This window comes from Diabrotica virgifera, chromosome 1, assembly GCF_917563875.1.
Source record: "Diabrotica virgifera virgifera chromosome 1, PGI_DIABVI_V3a".
Classification (NCBI taxonomy): domain Eukaryota; kingdom Metazoa; phylum Arthropoda; class Insecta; order Coleoptera; family Chrysomelidae; genus Diabrotica; species Diabrotica virgifera.
Genome location: NC_065443.1, coordinates 99233853 through 99254719, shown reverse-complemented (window position 1 = coordinate 99254719; position 20867 = coordinate 99233853). Strand labels below are relative to the sequence as shown.

At 33.1% G+C, this 20867-nt stretch overlaps 1 protein-coding gene across 1 annotated transcript in view; it reads left to right on the top strand.

Moving 5' to 3' along the window:
- Positions 1 to 18241, top strand: part of LOC126891333 (uncharacterized) — a 50269-nt gene extending 32028 nt beyond the window's left edge. Inside the window, exon 2 of the mRNA XM_050660513.1 lies at positions 18026 to 18241. Within this exon, the coding sequence (XP_050516470.1) occupies positions 18026 to 18241 (216 nt within the window). The remainder of the gene's footprint in view (positions 1 to 18025) is intronic.
- Positions 18242 to 20867: the final 2626 nt, after the last annotated feature.

Genomic DNA, 20867 nt, shown 5'->3' with positions numbered 1-20867 from the left:
TCCTAGTAAGATTTGATAATTTAAAAATAGAATAACCTATAAATTTTGGTGTTTGTACTGTTCATATAAAGTTAAATACACCCAACAATAACATACAGGAATATTATCAAATATATATTTTTTTACCGCTCTTTGACCAGCAGCGATAGAAAATCCTGGATAAAGTCTCCAATGAAGACTTTAGTTGACTGATACTCACATCAGCGATCACCAAACCGTGGTAGATACGAAATTCAATGGTACGTGACCCATAAATTCACGTACGATAGAAGGAACCATCCGATTTTCGGAAACGTCTAACCATAAACCATTTATGGTGAGAATGATGGATGCAGAAAATCGCAGCATCCAAAGTAAACCTATTTACTTTACCTATTTTTTAAATAAATTAAAATATTAGAGCAGTTATAGAAGTAAACTGCGAGGCATATAGGCTATTGATTATATTCAAAATAAGATAGCTAAAAGGAACTACAACGTTAACGGGGTTTTATTATTTGATATGGTCAATGGACAATCTATATATGAAAAAACCGCGGAGTGCTACCATTTAAAGGGATGCGTTTTTGAGAAATGGGTGAATTAGTCCCTGGGCACAGGTTACATTAGGGTGAGTTCTATGCATTTTTGATACAAATACGTCTATATAAAAATTGTTCCTGGTTAAATTTCCTATCTAAATATAACTTTTTAAAGTCAAAGATACTTTTTTTTACAAAAACATATTCAAAAGAAAAAGCACAAAGAAACCCAAAAGAAAGAAATTTTGTTTTTTGTCCCATAACTTTTGTCCACGGGGATATAGGTATAGACATTGCTTCACAGAAAAAAAACTTACATATTTTCTCTTTAAAATGATGTTTGGTAGAGGTCATTAGGATTTACAGTTTTCGAAATATGATTTTTCAAAGTTCGCCACTCACAGCAATTTTGGGCAATTTTCCTTGTTATTTCGCAAATATTGTTCTGTAACTTTTTTCTACGTAACTTTAGGTATATGCAATGGTACACGTAATAGGAATAGAAATCAATTACCTTTAAAATGGTCTACTGTATAACGTTGTACGACTTTTTTTTAAAGAGATTGTGGTTTTTCAAGGTTTTATACTTTTAACGATTTTTTTATAATATAATATAAAAATAAAACAAAATTATTATATATTATATTATATATTATATAATACCTAATATAAAAAAATATTATTTTTTACATTTTTTACGATTATTTTTGAAATTTCTCATTATAACTTTTTTTCTTGTACATGAATATACATACTATCTATATATTGCGCAACAAAGAGGGCTTACTTTCTGTTCTTTAAAATGGTGTATCATCTATATTTAAATACATAATGGAAACCGAGTGATTCTTTGATATTTTTTTACCTGTATTATTTAAAATATTTCTTTTACAAAAATTACAAAAACATTAGTCTTAAAAAACATCACTTTAGTTAAAATTATTTAAACGTTGACATTGAAAAAAATTTCAAAATCAAAGTCCATCTCTTCGTTAGCATTGCTTCAATATCTTCCTCCGACACCTCAGTTATCTTAGAGTTCCCACAATTAGTACCCATGCACATGCACCCTTTGCAGAATATTGAACAACTAATTCCTATCTTCCTACAACCGCAGTTTTTTGTACATCCTTTGGTACATTTACATGCTATTTTTTCAAGCAAAGCTTGTGGTGCAGGAGCTTTGACAGTAAATATTGGAATTAATACATATTTTCAAGTTTGCCCAGCCGAGTCAAGTAGATCAAAGTATTACCTATAAAAAATAAGATTCAATCATAACACACAATCACATAAAAAAGTTATAATGGGGAATTTAAAAAATAATCCTAAAATCAAAAATCATTGCAAGTACTTATTACAATTTGTTTTACAATTTTACAATTACAATCTTATTCAAAAATAACCCTAGAATTTTTTATAATACACCATTTTAAAGTAAACAGAATAAGCTTTCTTTTTTATTATATAATATATACCATATAGAACAAAAAGTTATAATGGGAAATTTAAAAAATAATCGTAAAAATATAAAAACTCGTTAAAAGTCTTGAAAAAGATAACCTCTTTAAAAGAAGTCGTACAACATTATACAGTAGACCATTTTAAAGGTAATTAATTTCTATTCCTCTTACATGTACCATTGCATATACCTAAAGTTACGTAGAAAAAAGTTACAGAACAATATTTGCGAAATAACAAGGAAAACTGCTCAAAATTGCTGTGAGTGGCGAACTTTGAAAAATCATATTTCGAAAACTGTAAATCCTAATGACCTCTAGTAAACATCATTTTAAAGAGAAAATATGTAAGTTTTTTTTTCTGTGAAGCAATGTCTATACCTATATCCCCGTGGACAAAAGTTATGGGACAAAAAACAAAATTTCTTTCTTTTGGGTTTCTGTGTGCTTTTTCTTTTGAATATATGTTTGTAAAAAAAAGTATCCTTGACTTTAAAAAGTTATATTTAGATAGGAAATTTAACCAGGAACAATTTTTATGTAGACGTGTTTGTACCAAAAGTGCATAGAACTCACCCTAATGTAACCTGTGCCCAGGGACTAGTTCACCCATTTCTCAAAAACGCACCCCTTTAAATGGTAGCACTCCGCGGTTTTTTCATATAGAGAGATTCATTGACCATATGAAATAATAAAACTCCGTTAACGTTGTAGTTCCTTTCTATAGTACATAATCAATAGCCTAATAAGTTAGGGATATAGAAAGTGGGTTGATTTTTTCGTGAACACATTAACGGATTTCGCTAATTTTTTTATTATTTTAGATTTTTCTTTGGTATTTACACAGTTGTGCAAAGGTTTACTTACACTTCTTTTTTGTACTTATACCGGGTGGAAGAAAAAGAGTATTTTCTTATGTTAAGTTTGAGACATCCTGTAATATAACATTTTGTTTTTTGAATGTCCCTGATATCTTCAGAAACAAAGAAAGTAGGTAATTTTACTCGTTAATATGTGTTTTATTTGAAACAAAACTAAATTAACAATAAAAAATAACAGTTATCCAAACTTTAAAAATAGAAAGGCACATAACGTAAACAGTTCTTATCGACACCTGTAAGAGTTATTTGTCGACCAGGTAAGCGGTATGAACAACGCAACATAGAAGAGACGAGATTGTTTAATGGAGGCTCTGTGATGTTTTGGGGAGGAATTTCCTTGAGAGTAAGTACAGATTTGGTGTCTACGTGGAAGCTCTTTAAATAGCATGAGATATCTACATTACACAAATTCTTTTCTTTGAATACTCTTTTCCTTTCGCAATATATATAGGAAATAATTTCGTCTTGGTGGTATGATACGACATGGCCTCCTCATGTATCGCATGTCGTCAGTTAAAACAAATATTACCGTCTAGTTTCTTTGTTATTAAAGATATCAGAGAAATTAAAAAAAAACATAAAATGTTCACAAAATATGAGACTACAACATAATATCGATGTATGCCCACGTTAGTACCTTTTTTTCCCGACATGGTGTCTCAAACTTTTGTTTCGGTGAAAACACATGTTAAACTACAAAACCGTCTATTTTCTTTGTTTCTAAAGATATCAGGGACATTCAAAAAACAAAATGTTCACAAAACATAAAACTACAATACGATTCCGATGTATACTAACATTTGTACCTCGTCTTCCCTACAGGGTGTCACAAACTTAACATAAGAAACACATTTTTTTCTTCCACCCGGTAGGTATAAGTATAAAAAAGAAGTTTGAGTAAACCTTCGCACAACTATGTAAATACTAGAGAAAAATCTAAAATAATAAAGAAATTAGCGGAATCCGTTCACGAAAAGATCAACTATGAAAATGAGCATAATTTTCTATATCCCTAACTTTTGACGAGCAGTTTACTTCTGACGAAGAATTAAGCAAGATAAATGCACAATTCCATGTTTCAACAATATCTTTTTATTTGAGACATATATTATGATCTACCATACTTAATTGACCTAAAATAATTTGCAGAATTATTACACATTTAAAACTATTAAAACACTGCAATTCATTCAAAAATTCAACACTGAACGGCCATTCCCAAAACTACAAACACAAACCATCCTGTCGTGATAAAGGTAATGTAGATTTTGTAGATATCTACATTACCGATGCTCCCAAACTTTAGAATTTTTTCCAATTAGGAAACAGACTATCGTATTACAAAAAAAGAATCAATATTTCATTGCTTTTTAAATAACATAATAGTATACAAGAACGTAAGTAAATCACAATGAACTAAATAAAGTAGAAAAACTAAGGCCTTAACACAAGAAATATGGAAGAAACAAAAGAAGCCTTTATAAAATATAGCATCGTTCAAGAACATAAGGAGAAAACAGTGACGAAGCATGCGATCCAAGGACAGACATTATCATATAAAATATGGAATACAGTAATATATTATGTAAAATGAATAAATTAAATCATATAATCGTTCACTGCGTTCACTGTTTGCTGTCCTTCTTCACTTCAAAATGATTTCCAATAAACAATAATTATTATTTTAACATTATCCTTATTTTAGCATACTCTGTTTATTTAACAGACAATTATACAAAGTATACGAAAAATCTAAAAGGATTATAATAACATCTAATGACCTACCGCAATTTGCAGATCTACATCGTATCGTAGATATTACCATTAATTCACTCACAAATACCGAAATCAAAAACAAAATGACAATACGATCTATAATATACTACTATAAACTATAAATCACCCGAAATCACACACTAAATAATATTTATCAACATTTACGAAATTGTTATTAAAAATGTCTCCTTTTGGCGTTGCAGTAAGGCACAGAAAATCAGTTAATATAAAATTCCGTAAAATGAGCATAGCCGACTTGAGTAATTGTTTTTTGTTTCATACTCGGTTTTTGGCGAGTGACAAAAACTAGTTTTGAAGGCATATAAAACAATGATGCACAGTGGGACAATGGGACTATATTCCAAGAAATTACTATGAAGTATGAAATAAGTTATATTTAAGAGAATTGGTAATTCTTAATTTATTATTAAAAATATGATTACAACGTGTGCGAAATTATTATTAAAAATTTTTTATCAAAATTAGAATAGAATAGAAAAGAAATATTTTTATTCACAAGATTCGGTTGATAAACAAATCTTCTTCTTCTAATGGCGCTACAACTCTTTGTGAGTCTTGGCCTGCTTAACAATGTTCTTCCATTCTGCCCTGTCGGATACTTTCCTTCGCCACTGCCTGATGTTCATGGTTTTAAGATCCCTCTCTACGTCGTCTATCCATCTTTTACGGGACCTTCCTCTTGTTCTGTTTCCTTGGGGCTTCCATCTCTGGATTACTTTTACAGCTCAATTATCTGGCATTCCTTCTAGGTGACCAAGCCAGTTTAGTCTTTGTGACTTTACAAATCTAACAATATCTGGCTCTGCATTAGTTCATCCCGCTCGTGGTTCATTTTACTTCTCCACGAACCATCGCTGCATTGGGTTGGTACAAATATCTTCCTTAGTATTTTGGACTCAAATATTCTCAGTTGATTTTCATTAGTGGTTGAGAGGGTCCATGTATCACATCCATATGTGACCACTGGTTTAATTAAGTTAATAAACTAATAAACATTATCTGGTTGATAAACATATAGATTATTGAAATGACTCCGATTAAGGTGAATAGTGTCGAGATACAAAAGTAATAAAAAATATACAAATAATGCAGTGATGAGCGCGATAATATCCGTCAAAATAACGCAAAAGATGGAAAACATATTAAGTTGTGAGATAAAAAGAAATGAAACTAGTAGAACTGGGAAGTTTAACGGTAAAAACCTATAAATTTACATTATATTTATTGTTTCCCACCTTTGAGCGTATCAGACAAATTTGGCAACTGCGACTGTGTTTTAGTTGACTTACTCTTCTCATACGTCTAACGCCTCTTTCATACTTTACGATTTTGGTCGGCACGACAAACGGTCGTACGACCGTTTGTCGTGCTCATCGGACTTTCACACTTTACGACAGTATTCATCTTATTGTCGTAGAGAGTACAAGGCGTAGAATGAATCGGGCAAAAATTTTGGCTTTATGGTTAATTTATCGCCGTAAAAAAGACAGAGACGTAATCGCCAACATTGGGTGCATCCAATCAATGGAAGAAGAGAGGGAAAAAGTAGGTTTATATCATACACTTTTTGGAGATTTAAGAAATGACCAAAATAATTTTTTTAATTATATCCGTCAGTGTCAAAGAGTTTCCTCGCCCTTCTTATATATTGGTAATAATTAATTGCTTTCCCAATCCTTTGGGATCCTTTTCTCCTTCGATACATATTTGTCCTTTGCATATTGTACATAGCCAGTCTTTCCCTTTCTCTCTTAAGTACTTGATCATTTCTGGTGCAATTTCATCCTCCCCTGGAGCTTTACCTACCTTTAATTTTCGTATCGCTTTTACCAGTTCTTCTCTTGAAATCTCTCTTAGGTGTTCCCCCATATCATTTATTTCCCTCAGCCTTTCTTGCGGTGCACTTCCAAATTTTTCTTCATACAAGTTATCAAAATACAAAACATTAAATTACATAAATTTTGTTTTTATTCGCCCTGATCATCTTTGGTAATCCCAGCTTAGATATTATTAAGTTAAATGCTTGCTTTAAGGATTGTTGTCCCATTTTTGTTGTCCCAGTTCAGTAGCAATATGTTGTATAAAAAAATATGTACCTATTTTGTTAATAAATACAATTCAATTAGTGAACAATAATTATTGTTATAGGGCTCAATTTTCATCTTTCAATATTCAAAAGATCCGTTTAAAAAACTGATTTTAGATTATTTAATATACCGATTATATTAAATCTACATATTTAAATAATCATTAATAAAACACGAATTTATATCTACGTTTATGTCACTGGACACTAAACTGTGCTATAAAAGAATCTTTAAAATATTAACAAGAAATTTTAGATTTTCCCTATGAAACATTTATGATTTAATTTTTATAATAGGGTACATTGATAATAATGCATTTTATAGTAGGGTCCATTCCTCGGCACTTTGAAAAAGTCATAAAAATTGTTCATGCTGACATTTTTGTCCTCACAATAAGATAATACCAATGAGATGCTTACCTATATATTGTATCTATGTAGGTAAAAATTCCCCATCTATATTGTCTGCCATTATGTAGGTACGTGCCACTGGATTCACTGGTTTTACAACGGTAAGTATGGAAGCACTGATTTATGCCCGTGGTTCACTAATAGCACGGCACGACACAATCGTCGTCCATTGCAGTGACATTGGACGACAGCCGAAGAGCAACGGCACGACAGTTAGTCGTGGTCGTCCTGTGTGAAAGGCTCCGTACATTGCTGTATTCCTGTATTGGACTAATGAAATGTACGACAAACTGTCGTTACGACCGTTTGTCGTGACGACCGAAGTCGTAAAGTATGAAATAGGCCTAATGGTACGATTCCGACATCGGCAGCAGGCGGCAGACGGCAACAGCAAACGGCAGTTACAGTTGTTACCATGACATACGTATTTACTTTGCTCTGTACTCTATTATATTGTATAGTTATTAGCATTTATTAGCTGACGTTGTCTCATACAAATTAATAGTGCAAAGTAGGGACGCCTGTCACGGCGACAACTGCAACTGCCATTTGCAGTTGCCGTCTGCCGCCTGCCGTCGATGTCGGAATCGTACCTTAAAGGTGGGAAACAATAAATATAATGTAAATTTATACGTTTTTATCCCTAAATTTCCCAACTCTACTAGTTTCATTTCTTTTTATCTCACAACTTAATATGTTTTCCATCTTTTGCGTTATTTTGCAGGTTATTAGCGCGCTCATCACTGTATAATGCTTGTTTAAAATGGACATGTTGAATTACAACCCAAATGCATCCTTAATATTCCAGTACAAATAGCATATTATAATTTTCTCTACTCTTTCTAAAGCCGCGTCCTCACTGGTAAATTTTAAGTGCGTATTGAACTAATGGTTCGTCGCAAGAATTTGCGTCGCAGAAAATTTGTTTATCGTTCGTTGTTTGCGTCTGCTCAGGTTGTGTGGAGTAAAGAACGCAGTTTCCACATTGCACACCGTATGCGACGCAAATCTTCTCTCAAAAACCGACAACTGATGGTAAGTGTGCGTTGTGTGCGTCGAAAATTCTTGCGTCCTATTTATGCGACGATCACGTCCACATTAGCACTATTACCCTCGAGCACGCAAATATTTGAGGCGAACAGCTAGTTCGTAGCAAATTTTTACCATTGAGGACGCGGCTTTACAGTGTATCGCTTATTGTAATTTGGGCGTTTATGTTGGTGTTCTTACTAATGACCATTATTTTTGTCTTCTTATACAATTTAGTTTTAGGCCGTATTTGATTCATGTTTCTACAAAATTATTCATCATTCTTTGGAGCCTCTGCACACTTTCTGACAGCAATACTGTATTGTCTGCTTATCTAGTATTGTTTATAAGTTGGCCATTTACTGCAATACCATCTGCTGACTGGTTCATGGCTTCTCTAAAGATGTTTTCAGAGTATATATGTTAAATAATGCTGGTGACAGTATGAAACCCTGTCTAACTCCTTTTCCAACTGTGAAGATCTCGGACAGTTAATTTTCAAATCGCACTTTTGCTGTTTGTTGGAGATATAAGTTTGAAGCCAGTCTTCTCACCATCGAGTCCTGATGTTTTTAGGACTCAATGACATCGATTAATTTCCCATGTGGTATTTTGCCAGATGCATTATCGAAATCAATTATACATATCTACACATCGCAGTTGCTATCTTTGACTGTCTGTATTAGAACTTGCAGATTGAAAAGTGCTTCCCTCGTTTCGTATCAGATCATTATTGACAAAAACATAATCCATTAAGGTTTCATTAGTAGCCTCATCTAGTATAGTCTAGGCGCCAGAGGGGGTCACCGTGTCCTTTTCAATTGTGATAGACAAACTCAACGTTATGGAATAACTCAATCTTACGGAATTTTGGCTGCTGATTACGAATTTTGAGGGTGGATTTCGATCCGAGTGGTCAAAAAATTGTTATAAACAATTAAATTGTTTATAAGGCTCTGGCTCATAAACTAAAAGAGATAAAAAAATGTTTCAAATAAAATGTGTTCCCTAATAAAAAACGAAGAAAAAAACGTTTACTTAACTTAAATCCAACAATTATACTCAAGATATTGTAAAATTAGTGCACAATACAAATTGCAAAATAAGTATTTTTCGAAGCTTTATCGATCGTAACTTGGCTTCTACGAATTCAAATGAGCCTTAAAGATCTAAGAGATAAAAAAATGTTTCAAATAAAATGTGTTCCCTAATAAAAAACGAAGAAAAAAACGTTTACTTAACTTAAATCCAACAATTGGAACTCAAGATAGTGTAAAATTAGTGCACAATACAAATTGCAAAATAAGTATTTTTCGAAGCTTTATCGATCGTAACTTGGCTTCTACGAATTCAAATGAGCCTTAAAGATCTAATTTTAAAGCTTAATGAATAGGCTTCCAAAAAAAGTTTGTTAAATTACTCTATCTTCATATGTTTTAAAGTTATACCCGTTTGAAGTTATAATTTTCTTAAAAAAATTGTACATTAATTTGTTTATAAGGGTTCAAACAAATTTGAGTTATAAACAATTATACTTTAATTAACAATAATAATAGAAGAAGTCAAAAGGAACGATTTGAGCTTTGAAAATGTTCGTTAGTGTATTTTTGGGCAAGATATCGATATTTTAATGGCGCGCTATGAGGCTCAAGATTGGCTCACAGTCAAGTAAGTGACGAAATTCCTAGCCAAAATATCGATATCTTGGCCAAAAACAAACTTACGAACATTTTCATAAGCTCAAATTGTTCCTTTTGAGTTCTTCTATCATTATTGTTAATTAAAGTACATATAATTGTTTATAGCTCAAATTTGTTTGAAACCTTTATAAACAAATTAATGTATAATTTTTTTAAGAAAATTATAACTTCAAACGGGGTAACTTTAAAACAAATAAAGATAATGTAATTTAACAAACTTTGTTTAGAAGCCTATTATTTAAGCCTTAAAATGAGATCTTCTAAGGCTCATTTGCATTAGTAGAAGCCGAGTTACGATCGATAAGGCTTCGAAAAATACTTATTTTGCAACTTGCAATTTGTATTGTGCACTAATTTTACAATACCTTGAGTTCTAATTGTTGGATTTAAGTTTAGTAAACGTTTTTTTCGTCGTTTTTTATTAAGGAACACATTTTATTTTTTTATCTCTTTTAGTTTATGAGCGAGAGCCTTATAAACAATTAAATTGTTTATAACAATTGTTTGACCACTCGGATCGAAATCCACCCTCGAAATTAGTAATCAGCAGCCAAACATCTATAAGAAACCGTTGAGTTTGTCCATCAGAATTGAAAAGGACACGGTGACCTCTATTTGGCGCCTAGACTAGTAGGTTGAGTTATTAATTGCTGAATGCCACATGACAAAAAGATTGCTTTGATCTTCTGGGTGTATAATATTGTTTATATTATTATTATACAATACAACAAACTAATATAACGAGCGATCCACAATTATTGGAATCAAAGCTATCCGTGCAAAAAATTACGTAGGTATGTCTTGTTTTAATCGGCTATATTCAGTGTTGTTATGATCACCATTCCAAACAAAGAAAACATGTTGAAAAAAGACACCCAATCTCAAGACCTTTTAATTCGTATAAAGTTAAAATTTTGCTTCCTCTGCTACGTTTTATGTTCAATAGGGCTTTTCATCGACTGTCATTTGTTTCGAGCTTCTGTCATGTGTCACATAATATTAATATATCTACGCCATACGTCTTTGGTTTGTATCATTGGTATATATACCAATAACGTATGACGTAGATATATTAATATTGTGTGACACATGACAGAAGCTCGAAACAAATGACTGTGAATGAAAAGTCCTATTACATATAGTGTTTTTTAAGTTGACGTACGTACACTGACAAGTATCTGTCAAAGTTGACGTAAACTGTAAAGTATATGAGTCTGCTAGATGCAAAACTTTGTATTTACTGTATAAGTCAAACTGAGTTATTTGCCAAAAACTGATAACTTTTGCAAAAAACCTTAGATTTAATAAATGGTACTTTTTTGTGATAGATTTATTAGGTAAAATATAATGATTTTTTTCTTAGAAAGCTATTGTGTTTGCTAGGAAAGGAAGAAAAAAATTGAAAATACTTTTTTGCAAGTGAACTATGTAAATACAGATTTATGCAACTAACATATTTGCAAATACATGATAATAGTCAACCATTAACGATATTAGTTCTTCTTGGATTATCAGTCTTAGGATACTAGTCTTAGGTTTTCCAAACCTAATGTGTTACGAATAAGGAAGAAATTATGTGGAAGCATCGTCAATATGATCATTTTCAGCACTCTCATCATTATGAGTCTGTACGTCAGTATCTATTATTTTATAAAATGTGAGATCCGGCTGGTCTCTCCAATGTTCACCAAAATTTTTTCTAAGGAGAGCTATGGACGATTTATCTCCTTTCAATTAACATCCAATCTATTGTAACTTAGGTTTCAATAAAGAAATCTTTTTCCCTTTTCGTATTATAGTCTTGCTGAACCCTACGTCAGAATGGCGTATAATGGAGTAATTGACATGGGCACATGTGACGTGTCATGTGACTCAAAAAATGTAAGCGATTGGCCAATTGCAATTGCACAGTTATGCAACTGGCATAGGCTCAAAATACACAGTTTTGCATTTGACTCAAAATTTCTAATGCCCATTTCTTAGAAAATACCTTACTTTGCAGGTGAATTTCTACATCAGCAGATAGATATAACATGTAACAAATAACTGTCAGCTGAAACTCAATTTTTACAATTTTTGCAAATACAGTGTTTTGCATCTAGCGGACTCATATCTGAATTAATAATAGACATGCACTGTATAGCTATCTCTGTCGTTCAGAGCCACCTATGGTGACAATAATTTTGGATCACACGTTAGTTACTAATGAATGGATATTTCAAGTAAACAGCTGATTTGCCTGTAAAATTTTCGATCTCTTGATCTATAAATCTCCTACGCATTGTCAGTAATATATATTCATAAAACAAAAATACACTTGTTACACAAAGACACTTGTTTTATCTTCCATGGACCAACCTTAAAACATTCTAATCCAGATAAACTTTGTGTTCAGTACAAGAATATCAGTCGCGCATCTCACTAACGTGTACAAAGGAGGAAAGAGGCACATTTATGAGTCGGCCAGCATAATAATATGAAATTACAAGTACTGTTTGCGTTTCTTGGTGTGACTACTATCGTAAAGGACAATGAGAACGAGTTCTTGGACGTAGCCTACGCGTTGCAGGAGCACCTTCAGATGGAGATATCATCGTTTCTTTCTTTCTTCTGTACCGCTCTCCGAGTGACCCCTTGCCCTTTGGCGGTTACCGTGACGTCCTCGCGTGAGGTGCATTTAATGATATAAATACAAGATTTTTTATGTGATACACTTGTTTCTAAGAATGAACAATCTAAGTAAGAAACAACACATTAGTTAAATGTTTTTATGTGTTAGAAAGAATAAGAAACCGCTAAAAATGTTAAAAATGAGTAGCGCACACAATATTACAACTATACTTGAGTCCACGATTCTTTACCAGTGCGTCATTAATAGGGCTTTTCATCGATTGTCATTTGTTTCGAGCTTCTGTCATAATATGCTGTATAATATGTGTATTCTTTTTCTCATGATCATCTTTCAGTTCGTCACAGTTTTTCGATTTCTCTCTAACGCATTAAATTGTATGTGACAGAAAAAAAGGCACGTCTTTGAATACTTTGGTAATTATTCTAGTTCGGTGATTATTCTAGTTGTCGATAGATGGCGCCATAATCAAAAAAGAATTATTTATTAAATAAAATAATAATATTATCAATATAATCTGTACAATTTATAAGACTATACAAATGAAAGAAAATACCATTTGATAAATGCAATAGACACAATTGATTTGGTTTTATTCCAAATTGAAAATAAAATTTGACAACTGTCAGATTTAACAAAAATGTCACGTTAGAATAAATGTCATAAATGTGTATTATCACGGACTTACTTTTTTTTCTATAATTTGTGACGCACTGAAAAATGTTCATGAAAAGGAGAATATAATATTAATATAGACCAGGGGTGGGCAAATACTTTTAAGCGTGGGCCAAAATGAAATTTTCAAAATGTCTCCCGGGCCGGAGACCTATACCCAGTAGGTATGTACGCTACGCACACGCTAATGTTTTTGGTAGTTTTTTTCTGCCCAAGAAATTTTTTTGACAAAAATACTATAAATATCATTTTAAAACAAATGGACAAGTAGGTACATTTGACTGTTAATAATAAATAATAGTTATAATAAATTGTCTTACTTGGGTGTACATGCGAACAATTTATGCCCAGTAAAATTACAAAATTATTAATACGGTCCATTATATTAAGCCATAACCAGGATCCAGATAAAAAGTTAAATTTAGAAATTCGATCAAGAATAGAGTAATCAAGATCAGCCTTTGTGAAGATGAAGAAATTTCTGAGTAACCAAAGATTCAATTTGCAAATCTGATATCGGATGGTAAAATGTTATGTCAAGTCAACCATCATAGACGAAATTTAAAGGAGACAACTGGTCTTGTATGGTCATGTAGAAAAAATGGACCATGACAGGCTGCCAAAACAAATTTTAAAATGGACGCCAAGGGAAAGAAGGAAGAGAGGAAGGCCGAAACAATCCTGACTATGTCGAGAAATGTCGGATAGGAACCTTCACCCTGGCGAATGCAACAACCGACGAAGCTGGAAACCGGAAGGCGGAGAACGCCATGAAAAACCGGGATAATAATGAAAATGTTATGTTCACTCTATTCTTCTTTATTGGATTGTTTTTCTTCTTCTTGCAGTACCATCTTCTATCGGAGGTTGGCTACCATCACAGCAATCTTAACTTTGTCGGCTGCAGCTCTGAACTAGAGATGCATCAAGTCAAACTAGTTTGATTTTATTCAACAAACTTGACTTGAAAACCAAACTTTTTCTGTAAAAAAGTTTGACTTGACTTGATTTCGATATCTTTAGGTTTGACTTGAAATCAAACTTCTTCAAACAGTTTGAAGTTTGAATATCATATTGCGCAACGTGTTTATTTCCAATTCTAATTGAGAGCGTACCGAGTTTTGTTTGACTAATTTGGATAGGTCTTAATCTGTACTCTGCTACTCCGCAAATTAGTTTGTAGTTCATATTAAGAGGTATGTGCTTGGCTTGTTTATTACGTTCGTTTTGAAGTGTGTGCTTTGTGAAATAATATCTGAACCTGAATATTTTTCGGCTCAGAACAAGTACCAGATCAAATTGAGTCTAATTTTGAAGGTATCTCTTCTCTCTTACTGCAAAAATTAAGAGAAAAAAATTAATCTGTAGTTGAAGTGGAATTAATTAAGAAAAATAAATATATGTACTGATTTATTTGATATTGCGGCAGGTGATTTTAAAACAATGAAAATTAAAAAGTGCATACTTGTAATATGTAAAATTAAAGTACAGTGCCATAAAATGACAATTAGTGAACTAATTATTTAAGACGACATTGCAAAGTCGCAAAAAATTCATTAAACCTACTCTATCAAAAATATAATATTTTGTTGTTCCTTCATAAATTTTTGTTAAAGCAGCCGTTCAAGTATCGTAACACAATTTTACAACCTCTTTATCCCATCTGTACCTTTTCATCTTTTGTTGTGAAGAAAGGTCCAGCTATTTATTGCAAACATGTATTACTGTGCTTGATCTTAAGACAAATTTTAAGATTTTTTCACTTGAATACTATTGTCCTATTGTAACATGAGCGGAGCGTGAGGGGGCAATATAATACAATCCAGGGGTTATATGTAAAATATAAACGAAAGTTGGGAGATTGTGACTCCGTAGTTTTTTTATTTAAGTTATAAAACAATGTTGTGTAACGCGCTGTTCGAAACCCCCTCCCCCCGTAACGTTTTACATGACCCCCTCCTCCAACATACGTCATTTTCTTTCACCCCCTTATGAGGATTGTTTCTGAGGATTTTTCGTTCAAACGTACCTAATAAATTCTAATCGCTTTTCGACAGTGTCCATGTCTCTGATCCATATATAAGGACCGGTTTTATCAGGGTTTTGTATATTTTGCATTTGGTTTTTCTCGTGATGTTGTTAGATCTTAGATGTTTAATTAGTCCATTTACTAACTTGCGTTACCCTCCCCCAACTTGCGTTACGTAATACTTTAAATCTTCCAAAGTAGATTAAATTACATTTCGTATGATAAAAAAACTATCCAACGAATTCTTTGTTTTATTCTAGTGAGACTAATATAAAAAAGTTATATCGATAAAACGAAACTTACCAGCAAGCAATTCTAAGCGTACAGGAATCATTTTCAAAAAATTTACCCTATTTTGATTATAATCGCTTCCTTTATCAAGATACTTTTATGTGGCACTCATTGTATTATTAATTTTCTTATCTTAATTGTCAACTAACATGTCAATCTCGACAAAAAAGTATATCTACTAAATAAATTATTTTTCAAACCGTTTCAAACTAGTTTGACAAACAGTTTGAATTTTCAAACCTGTACGATTGACCAGTTTGACTTGACTTGAATTATTTATCAGAAGGATTGACTTGAGTTTGACTTGAAATTAAGTCAAACTCAAATCAAGTTCAAACATTCAAGTCAAACTTGTGCAACTCTACTCTGAACAATTGTATTGAACTGCACCCGTACCACTCCCTTAAATTTCGCAACCAGGAACTCCTCCTAAGTCCCACGTTTCTCTTTCCCAAGATTTTTCTTTGGATTATGAGCTTTAGCGGGGAGTAATTTTCCCCTCTCATTATATGGCCTAGATATTCCACTTTTCTCGTTTGTATGGTTTTTATGACTTCGCATTCCTTCCCCATCTTCAGCAAAACATTGGATTGTTAATCATGACTTAAATCTGGAATTTTTTGAGATGTGGCTTTTAAAGAGAATTTTGAAAATACCATGGACCGATTATATTACGAACGAAATGGTGTTACACAGAATGGGGAAGGACTAGAGAACTTTTGACCTTCAATAAAAGGATAAAGACAGCAAGAAGAAGGAGAACATACTTAGAAATGATAAGTACGTTGTTGTTGCAGCAGCTGATTATGAAGGGTAAAATCGAAGGAAAAGGGGGCCTGGTAGACGACAAATGCCGTGGCCGAAAAATATTCGCGCCTGGACCGGTTTAAACACAGACAATTTTAAGAAAAGCAGAAGATACAGATTCATTATTTATATGAACACTACGAACACTAATACCTACTGTTGATTTCAACAAAATCGCATAAAAGAGATTACGAGCGTAGGCGCAAAATTTCGGACTAATGCTTTTTAAATGCATTCATTTTTTTAATCTTGAGAAAAATATAAAATATTTTTTAAAAATTTAAACGCAGAATAAAAGATTACATTATTACCGAGTGCCGAAAGTCCCTTAGATAAACAGTTTCTTTTGAATGAGATATGTCAAATTAAAAATCGCACTAAATTGTCTTTTTTTTTCACCCCTGTGACTCATTAAAATGAACATTATAGAAGTTTTCAGGGACTTTTCGGCCCTCTGCAATAATGTAATATTTCATTCTGCGTTTAAATTTTTCATAAATACTTATTAGTTTTCTCAAGATTCGAAAAAATAAATGCATTTAGAAAGCATTTGACCGAAATTTTGCGCGTACGCTCTTAAAAAAATGGCTTGCGGGATTTCTCAACGGGCCGGATAAAGTAAGGAAAAGGGCCGTATCCGGCCCGCGGGCCGGCTTTTGCTCACCCCTGATATAGACGGATTATACGACATATTGCAGAAGCTCGAAACAAATGACTGTGAATGAAAAGCCCTATAGGGGTAGGCGGGGCAGAATGGGGTAGTTAACATATAATTGTATAATATATTAAAGCAAAAAAGGGCAATAAAAATCATTTTATTTCAAAACGTTTTAATCAAATCCTTAAACAACAAATTACATGTTTGTTATGTATTAAATTTAAAAAATGCAACGAACAAAAATATCTAATTATAAAAAAAATGCACATTGCCCCGTCTCGCCCCACCTATGGGGCGGAATGGGGTTGGACATTACAATCATTTCTAATGGCAGAATTCACATATAAGAATGCTTTCGTCGTCTTTACTGTCCACTCCTGCACATGAATAATGAGCCCATTTTTTGCAGTGTACACAGCTAATCCAACCTTCATCAGATTTAGAGTAAAAATATCCGCAGTACAAACACTCAGCGTCTTCCTCAGTGTCATCATCACTTGAATCGGGTTCGTTGTTCATCTTTAATTTTTTCTTGCCATTTCGGCTGCCTGTTTCTTCATCACTCACTTCTCTTCTGTTTTTGTTTCTTGTTTGTCTTTTTTTTCATTTCCAGTTCCCTAAAAAATGTCTTCTTGATTCGTAGCTCTTTTCTTTCTTCTTTTGCTTTCTTTTTAGCATATTTCTTTTCCTTCTCAGCTTATAGTTCAGCTTTGCAGGGGGACTCTGTTATTATTGCTGTTTTACCTTTTTTTCGATTTGATCTTTTGGTACATTGACTCTTTGGAACTGGTAATACTAGTTCTATAATACTTCAGGGGACACCGCTGTAAACGCACTATTTTTTTTTTAGGTAAGCCAGTCGGTTGATCTTCCATCCAAGAACATCCTGGCTGTGGTTCAACTGTGGGATTTTGAATCTCTTTTCTGGGTTCGGGTAGTTGATCTTGGGTTTGGTCTGAAGATTCGACTGCTTCATCTGGAGTAGTGGTTATTTGTGCTGCAGTTCCAGTTGATTCAGCGTGCTTTTCTTGTTTTTCTCTGACTTCCGTAGTTTCAGCAGATCGTCGTTTTCACAGAAGTGAACGATCGCATTATTTTCAGATTATCATTATATCAGTTGTTGGAGTTGATAGAAGTAGACGATACTGATAAAGATGGTGCAGATATTTATATTCAGACTTCTAGGGTAAATTTGGTCGAATCTGAGGAATATGCACCATCCAAAGCTAAGCGTAAAAAAGCACTGGATAAACTCAAATTTGAATAATAATATACATGTTGATTTCCAAACACCATACCACCTTCCTATGAAACTCAGAATGCTGAGTCTCCAGTAGATTTTTTCCTGCTTATCTTGTTAACAAACCATCTTGGATAATATAGTTTCCCAAACAAATATTTATGGCTCGTAAAAACACCAAAATCTAAATTTTTCTAGCTTTATCTTATATTTGGTGCTCTGTTACTTAGCGGATATGCAAAATATCCCAATAAACGTATGTTTTGTTTTGTAATTCTTCTGATGATATTCCTACACTGGCGAAGCGTCCATGTAACCACTGTTACCATTGGTAACAGTTAAAAATCTTGCATATAAATATTTTATGACGATGAATAATTCTATTTACCAATATTTTTACCAATAGAAATATATTATTATATTATGTGGTAATAGTACCTAACTCAGTAAATAGCCAACTACTCCTAGACACGAAAATATTGGCGAGTTTATGTGACTCAGTTGCACTTTATTATACTCTATTACCAGATTCATTTCTGGTTACAATGGTTATATAACCACGCTGGCGCTCGGGATCGGCTTGTGACTGAAAATTTTGAAGAAGCGACGGCATAAGCGCGCTGTGTATCAGTAGCGCTGTTACCACATTTAAAATTGGTGACAGTACCTATAAAAAGTGTGCGTGCAGTTAACCATGGATGAGTGTCGCTTCTTAATCGATCAACTACTTGAAAAGTTATTCTCCTTTTGTATAATTTTGAAGAAAAAAATGAGATTAAAAATGAAACACCTATTTTAAACAATTTAAAAAAGGTATGAACAAAAGTAGTTCGATATTTTAAATTTAGTTGGTACAGTGAAAATCCTTGGTTATATTATGGTTGCAAGAAAAATATACTGTATTGTTGGCCATGTCTTCTGGTTTCTACAGAAAAATGGGTGGACCAGGTTCACGATTTAAATTGTGTTAGATTTTTAAAAAGGAGACATGAAATTTCTCCATTACCTACATGTAAGATGTATACCCAATTTGATTCAGTTTGGCAAAACAAAAATCAAAAGTTCTCTTAACCAAGCTTTTAAAGCAAATATTGCTAAACATAATGAGTTTGTTAAAAAAACAGAAAGGTATATCCTTAGCACACTTATAATAGATACTGTATGTTTTTGGGCCAAACAAGAACTAGCGTTTCGTGGTCGTTTTGGGTGCGACGACTCTGACAATCCAGGCACTTACAGGAAATTGTTAACATTAATTGCCAAAAAAGATCAAAAATTTTGTCAACATCTAAAAACAACCGTTTTTTCGAGAGTTTCAAGTGATATACAAAATGATATTATTGAAGCTACACTCACCGGCAAAAAAATCCGCCACCCAAAATTTTTTATTAAGTTTGACAATTTATAACTTTATTATTTGTGCTCCGATTTTCAAGATTCTTACACCAGTTTGTAGGTACGTGTATTCGTATTGTTCAGTCCTGGATTTGTCAATAGGCCATATAGGCCGCGGCCTATGGGCGGCAGCGTCTTAGGGGCGGCAGATTTTACAGGAAGCTCACTTAATTATAGAGAATAAAGGTCAAACAAGTTCACAGGTTGTCTCATGGTTTTTTATACTAATACGTTAAATTCTCATAGAAACTCACATATCGAAAATTATCAATCCTAGGTATTTTTACCGTTTTTATCTACATAATAATATACTAATAATATCTACTATACTATTATTGTGTGACTGTATCTGACTGATGGATAACAGCAGCGGGGCGACGACGCGGCGGGAGCAGTGACTCAATGCAGCCGAACATGAGCCGAACCACCTCCATTTCCTACCCGCGCTCGACATTCGACAAACCGCCCGCACAGTTCAAAGCGGCAGTGTTTTGCAAGCATCGATTGCATACGCTATGCTCGAGTCGCCTCGCTATTATCTATACAAAACACATAACGACTACTTACTTCTGAAGAAAAAATCAGTGATTCTCAATAATTATTTATTTATTTATATTTATTTAATCATTTATACTTTGTTGGTGAAAGTTACCAATGATTTAGAGGAAGATTTGGTTCAAGAATGTGTGCATTTTCACAATTACATTTCCTCTAGTAATGTTTCAGAATGTGCAGTGAAGCCTAGATCAAACTCATTGCTCAGTCTCTCAACGTTTTTGAGGAATCACTCGCTGTCTAATGTTTACCCTAACTTAGATATAGTTCTCCGCATCGCACTTTCGACTCCGGCTACGAATTGCTCTGGGGAAAGAAGTTTTTCCTGTTTAAAACGAGTAAAAAATTATCAAAGGTCTTTATTGTCTCAAGAAAAAATGAATTCTTTGGCTCTTCTCTACATAGAAGCAGAGATAATGAACACTATAAACTATGATGATATTATAAATGATTTTGCTATTAAAAAGTCCCGTAAAAAATTGTAATTATTGTTTCCTTAAGCCCTTCCTAATGACTAATTCATTATTTTGATCAACCTTAGTTCGTTTCTTACTACATATGGAAAATTATTATTTTAGTAAGGTACATGGGGCGGCGCAAATAAAGTGGCCTACACTCGTAAACAATATAAATCCGGCACTGGTATTGTTTAGTATTATTCCGGTAACAAAAAATTTTGCTTGCATGTCATTGTACAGGGGTG